The following is a 6,798-nucleotide window of genomic DNA, read 5'->3' as shown; positions in this document are numbered from 1 at the left end:
TACGCTTCTTTGGGGCTTCTCCACATCGTAACTCTCCCGGATGTGGGGAAAACAATAAAGGTGGACTCATCAGAGAACAATACATGTTTTACATTGTCCACAGCCCAAGATTTGCGCTCCTTGCACCATTGAAACCGACATTTGGCATTGGCATGAGTGACCAAAGGTTTGACTGTAGCAGCCCGGCCGTGTATATTGACCCTGTGGAGCTCCCAACAGACAGTTCTGGTGGAAACAGGAGAGTTGAGGTGCACATTTAATTCTGCCGTGATTTGGGCAGCCGTGGTTTTATGTTTTTTGGATACAATCCGGGTTACCACACGAACATCCCTTTCAGACATCTTCCTCTTGCGTCCACAGTTAATCCTGTTGGATGTGGTTCGTCCTTCTTGGTGGTATGCTGACATTATCCTGGATACCGTGGCTCTTGATACATCACAAAGACTTGCTGTCTTGGTCACAGATGCGCCAGCAAGACGTGCACCAACAATTTGTCCTCTTTTGAACTCTGGTATGTCACCCATAATGTTGTGTGCATTTCAATATTTTGAGCAAAACTGTGCATTTACCCTGCTAATTGAACCTTCACACTCTGCTCTTACTGGTGCAATGTGCAATCAATGAAGACTGGCTACCAGGCTGGTCCAATTTAGCCATGAAACCTCCCACACTAAAATGACAGGTGTTTCAGTTTCATTGTCCAACCCCTGTACTTCTGACTCCATTACGTGTTCACCATAGACTTTTTGGGTGCTGCAGTTACAAGCTTCAGAGCTCCACCTTTTGTGATAACATTAAGATGATCAAGTTTTGACCTTTGTTAATTATTATAAAGCTTGTGATACTTTAGAAAACTATTTTATTCCCACCCCTAAAAGATTGTTTTATTTTAAATAGCTTCTGTATAATAGCTGTGCTTTCTCTGACTGATTTGGTGACCTGGTAGCGCTTTGATATGGTGCATTCAGAAAAACGTAGAATTTTTTAGATTCCCGTCAGCCGGTCACCAGTCAGAACTGATGAGGAAAACACTCTGGTCACTCAGGGACTTTCTCTGGCATCTCTTTAAAACGACTTTACACAGCACTAGCAATACCTCTGAAACCATATTGGTTTTTACAGCCATCTCGATAGCGGTAACAGCTGTCTACGTCCTCTTCTCTTCTGTCCTCTCAGATTTTTAAGTCATGATGCAAGACTCTGGCACTGAAACGACGAGTAATGGAGCAGCCAATCAGAATGGAGGTGCAAACATGGAGGGTGCACACCGGGAGGGAAGGCCCAAAAGTGCCACACCGTCAGTGGAGGTGACTGCTGCGGACCTCCTGCATCTCCAGCAGCACCAGGTAGGAAACCCCCCCCCCCCCCTTTCTCTTTTCACACCTGTCTTCACTTTATTAAGCCTTGTCAACAGCAGGCCTGACCTACTGCTTAAAGTGCCTCTTAATAATTAATTCCCTCTCCGAGTACATCCCTCACGTAAACACATTATTATTATTATTTATGTATATGGAGGCCTTTTTGAATATTTTAGCAAGGGGAAGTGCTCTTTCTGTGTGATTGTTTGGTTGTGAGTGTGTTTATCCTTACTCGGAGCATCTGCATTTTAATCAAATATGTATCATCTTGTTCAGACATAATTTAAGTATGTAGGTGCTACAGGACTCTGTAGACAGTTATGAAATGATTATATCCAGTCGGATGACAGCATCTTCCTCCTGCTCCCTGTAAACAAGCCTCGCACTCAAACACCAGGGTGTGGAGATCCACGGGGTCGTGGAAGCTGAAATGTTTTTGCCATGGCAGACTTGAGACAAACAGACAAGCTCTTTCTGTTGGTGTCAGCGTTATATGTGGCACACGACAATGTGTTTAAGGAAACAGCACTGAAAAGATCAGTGTGTCTTCTGCTATCTTGGTCTATCCGACAGCACAACTAGGGTTGTTGTCAAGAACTGTTTGGTGATGAGGCACAGGCTCTCTGCTGTTGTCTGTTGTCTGTTGTCACAGCACATCCATCAGTGTGTACGTGGAGAGAAACAGTCCCCCAGCACAGAACATGGGGAAAATGGCAGTGCTGGATATAGAGCAGAGCAGTGACTCAGTTTTTTCGTTTATCAAGTTTCAGGAGAGCTATCTTGGTATTTTCATGACAATAGATACAGCATCCTCTACACTTATTGGCACCCCTGGTAAATACCTCCAAAAGCCTTAAAATTAATTTATTTTTAGTCTTACAATGAATTTATTCAGAGAAGTCAAACCTTTAATTTGAGGACATTTGTGTTGTGTGGAAAACCTCCCATATTAAAAAACACAGTGAAAGACCAAGTGACCAAGTGTAAAGACCATGTGCTTTTTAGTTAAGATCTTGGATCTCAAAGAGTTCCCAGGACCTTTAGAAGAGAAACTGGTCCAAATATCACAGATTCCCCACCATAGTTATCAGTTGGCCTGATGTACTTTTCCACATATTTATATTTGGTTTTGGTGTTAAACCCACCTGTTTTATTTGTTGCTGAAAAGCTCTATCATAGTATTATCCAACCAAAGAATGTTGTTCCAGTAAAGTCCCAGTAGAGTTTAGCAGACTGCAGATGTTTACCGTTGTGATGGTAGGACAGAAGCCTGACACGTGACTTCCCCTGTAGATCTTAGTGAACCATTCTGCAGGTTGGCCGCTTATATGAACACCACCAACGTGCTCTCTTACTTTTTCTCCTTGTATGTTGACATGTGACTCTAGGAGCTCTTTGATTTGATGCTGTAACTTGTTCAACATGAACATCTGGGTTTGGTGTCCTTTAATTTATTGCACCAAACTGTGTTTAATTAAACAAGACATATGTAGAATCTCTAGAAACTGGGTAGAAGTCAAACATACAGTGTACCAAAATCTACATGCATGTGTTGCAATTTTCTAAGTCTGGTCCTCAATGAAAGCATTTCCCTGTTAATGTCATTGTCTGACTTTGAGCAGGATACGTTTCTGTAGGAAGGATGGGTCAGTGTGTGTCTGGCTCCTCTGTCTTATGCTGTTAAAACCCCAGGATCCCCCTGATATCCTCCTCATCCCAGTTCCTGATCCCACCTCCCACCTATCCTTTTTCCAGCTCAGTGTGAGCATGTCCTCAGTGAGAAAAGCACAACCATATTGAATTCATTACCACAGTAGTCACACAAAACCATGGATAAAATTTCAATAACTGCAGGCCACAGTTGAGTAAACAGTTGCACTGAAACCTAATTCCTGTTGACTTTTCCCTCATTCTTTGCCAGGGGCACGTTCTAATTGGCTCCGTAAAGACAATGGGGTTACAAGTTTGATAAATGTGAGGCAGGGGGAGGGATGGAGAATGGGATTGGAGAATGACATGGATGTGCATTTGACATCAAGACGAGGTGGAAACAAAACAACTAGGACGGGGCCGTTTGGCCTGGGATGCTGCCGGTTGTTTAGCGACCCAGAAATTGCTGCCTTTACAGCATAAAAATGTCTGTTTAGTTAAAGTTATTATATTTTAGTCACTAGGGTTGTATTAAGAAGCCTCGGTATCAGATCTTGCACTAATAAAATCCCATGATATTTCTCGCCAAAGCGAAGTCTGCCTTGAGATTTTCTGTCCGCCTGTGACTTTGTCTGGTGAACTAGATGTAAGCTGTTCTTATGATCCATGGAAAACAAGGTGAGTTCCTTAAGCTAGCACGTTGAAGTAAGAAAGGAAGTAGTTCCTGATTCCTGTCGATGCCCCAGGGCTGCATCACAGTTTTTAGACTAGAAGTGCACAAAATAACAACTGTCACGGCATTATCAGTGCTTGTAAAATTGCAGTCACAAAGGGCTGCTTGGATGCTTTTGGTACGTTCTATACATTTGGATTTGACCAATGAAACCCAAACAGAGATTATCTAAAGCACAGTTTGAAATTTATACATTTTTATTATGTGAATACAAAAATCAGGGGCTCTTTGTTTACTCAAAAGTACTGCTAGAATCTTGTCTGAACTCATTTAAATAAACCCAATATTGTATATGGTCTAATCTAATAAGCTGGATTTATCAATAATACTGCTTGCAGTCACAGTTTTTGCCCTCTGGTGTGAGCCCTGGCTCTTTTTGTTTTATACATCAAGAACAAATCCAATGGTTAATTTCTTTGGCCTGAATTTGAGCTAACAGGAGGCGTATTAATTGTATGGGTTGATAAATGACATTGATGGAGACAAAAGGCGAGATGTCTCACTCTCAGCTCCTGCCACAAGACTTTGATAGGCTACTTAACGAGCTACTGTTAACTGGCAACACAACCAGACAGGCGATGTTTCTATCTGCATGTTTGACTTGCTCAGGATTTTCATTCATGCACAAAGAACCGTGTTAATTGTCCTCAGGGAGTTACGATCCTTTCACAATCATTTGGTGACTTTTCACTTCTGCGGCAGTTCAGTCTTTTCTTTCAAGTTCTATTCGTTGCCTGCTCTCATTCACCTTTAACTGACACACAGAGGCTTTTTTTTTGTCTTTGTTCTCCACAAAACATCCAAGCGTGATGCAAAAATCAATCTCCAACGTTCCTCCGGCTCAAAGGGGAAACGTCTGAGAGTCCCTTGAGTAAGTGGGAACAACAAACCTGGCTGTGGCATATCATTTATTCTTATTAGAGAACATAACTATGAAAGACAGTCCTCATTAATAAAGATGGAGGGTGAAATAATTGTAATCTGTTTGATCATCTTGATTCTGACAGGGGAATTCATCTTGTAGACTAGTCAGATTTGGGGGAAGTGGACCATAAGCTTGATATAAGCATCTTTATTAGTAAGTCAAATACTGTTTGTTAAGAAGCAGGAGTGGAAAAAAGAGCCTATCTTTTTTTTCCCCTCATAAACTGTTGAAATTAGGCAGATTTCACAGTAAAAGGAACTCGGTGTACTATCGGTTGTGTTGTAATGCTTTGAGCTTTTGGTGTGGAAATAAATATTTTCATGCATCTTGTTGTAATTCCTAATATTACACAAAGTGTCTAATTTTTAGACGACAGTTGACCGCAGTTTTTTCTCTGGTAACGTATGCCCGCCACAGAATCTGAGTGTTTATTTTACTCTCAGTTTTTGTTTGCGCCGCAGAAGTTGTGGTTTAACGTTATCCACATGAGGAAGTGAAGATACTGAAGGGAGGCGGGGGGGATAAAACACCCAAGCCCAATTGTATGAACGAGTATCGCTTTTGCAATAGCCTGTTTTGTGATTTAAATGATTTTGTAACGGGAAGTTGTGTTGTGAAGCTGCAGCTGTCAGATAAACACATTGCAACACTCGTGATGATGACAATAACGATAGGGCCGTTTCATCAACTCTGAAGCGGCTGCGTTCAGGATATTCCTGCCAATATTTCCTGTGATTTATGGTCAGTTGTATCCCACCTGTTTGCTCATTCTCGTTGTTACATCACTCACAATTTCACTGGAGGGCTTTAAACTTTAATATCCTGTATTTTTGGGGAGTTTTTTTCCCAGCTTTGATTCTCCTGTTTTGATCCTATTCTCTCAGTGATTCTGAAGAGAGAAATAAAGGTTTCTTCTGGTTTGATATCCACTCTTTCTGGATACTTTATCAAGCAGTTCTGTTCTGTCTTGACAGTAAACCATTCAGTTGTGGGCATTTGTTTTTCTCTTGTTCTGGCCGAGGTGCTTGTCCTGTTGCGTGTAGAGAGAGGACAGAGTGACATGCATTACTGTGGCTGCACAAAGAGCTGAGTGGGCAAACATTTCTCGTTTGCATAATGCAATACATGATCCCTGCAGAGGCTTCACAAGGTGGAAACGGCCCTTTTTTATTCACCATCACCTTGCTCTGTTCTGTCCAGCTCTAGAGAGAAGTGCTTCATGAGCGAACTGTTCATCCCAGAACGCTACGATGTAACCAGTATGAGCGATATTATGTCAAAGTAAATTTATAATGAAGTTATAATAAAGCTGTTATTGTGTGATCAGAAGGGCTTTTAGCTTGACACCCTGCTGTATCTATGATTGAAGCTCTTATTCTGAAGTGAAAAAGGAAGTAGATCTTTCTGTTGGCAGATTCGACTGTTTATGACTTCTCTTCAGGCTAGTGGACAGCACCGAGTTACAAAAGCACTTGACAGAAAAATGAAAACGCTGATCTGAAAGGCTGTTGTAGCTCAAACCTGGGAATAAGGTCACAGCTGAAGTGGGTTCAAAGTGCAAAGTTTAAATCAGTGGGATTTTCCAACTGTAGCAGGACACAGTGATGACAATGAATCTTTCAGCATTTTGTTTACTCAAACAGGGAAATAAAATCACAAATATAGGTTTTACAGCATTACATCTACTCCAAGTTTAATGAGATTCAAACAGAGTACTACTAAATAGCTTACACCTTCAGCTTTCACTACGTTTGTATGTGTGGCAGCCATATTGGATTTTAAACTTGGGATTCCTCTGGGACCTCTGAATGTAACAAATTGGGAGCTAATAGAATCTGATATCTGAATACAAATAAACTCAACATGTTTCACAGTTTCTAATGTGTCTGGGTTGCATTTGGTCCTCTCTAGTTTGAAATCTAAAATACTCAGACTGATCAAACCTGAACTGAGTATTTCAGGGGATTTTTATTTGTTTGCTTTTAGGACTACTTTAGAATTAGAAATGCATGACTGAAGCATCTGAGGTGTTAGCAGCAAGTCAGAGAGGAGGCCAGAGTGTGTTTGCAGCCTCATATCTCTTCTCTGGCGAGGACAAGAGGAGAAGAGTAAGAGCTACCAGTGCCTGGAGG

The 6,798-nt window shown here is 41.5% G+C and overlaps 1 protein-coding gene across 8 annotated transcripts in view; it reads left to right on the top strand.

Moving 5' to 3' along the window:
* The window catches only part of foxp1b (forkhead box P1b), a 217,816-nt gene that overhangs the window by 106,371 nt on the left and 104,647 nt on the right, over positions 1-6,798 (top strand). For all 8 annotated transcript variants that reach the window (XM_047346868.1, XM_047346867.1, XM_047346873.1 and 5 more), the window contains one exon: positions 1,177-1,346. In XM_047346868.1, the coding sequence (XP_047202824.1) occupies positions 1,188-1,346 (159 nt within the window). In that variant the 5' untranslated portion in view covers positions 1,177-1,187. The remainder of the gene's footprint in view (positions 1-1,176; positions 1,347-6,798) is intronic.

The sequence above is a fragment of the Girardinichthys multiradiatus genome, chromosome 20 (assembly GCF_021462225.1).
Source record: "Girardinichthys multiradiatus isolate DD_20200921_A chromosome 20, DD_fGirMul_XY1, whole genome shotgun sequence".
Classification (NCBI taxonomy): domain Eukaryota; kingdom Metazoa; phylum Chordata; class Actinopteri; order Cyprinodontiformes; family Goodeidae; genus Girardinichthys; species Girardinichthys multiradiatus.
The sequence above is the reverse complement of the archived record's forward strand: the minus strand, read 5'-3'. Positions and strand labels throughout refer to the sequence as shown.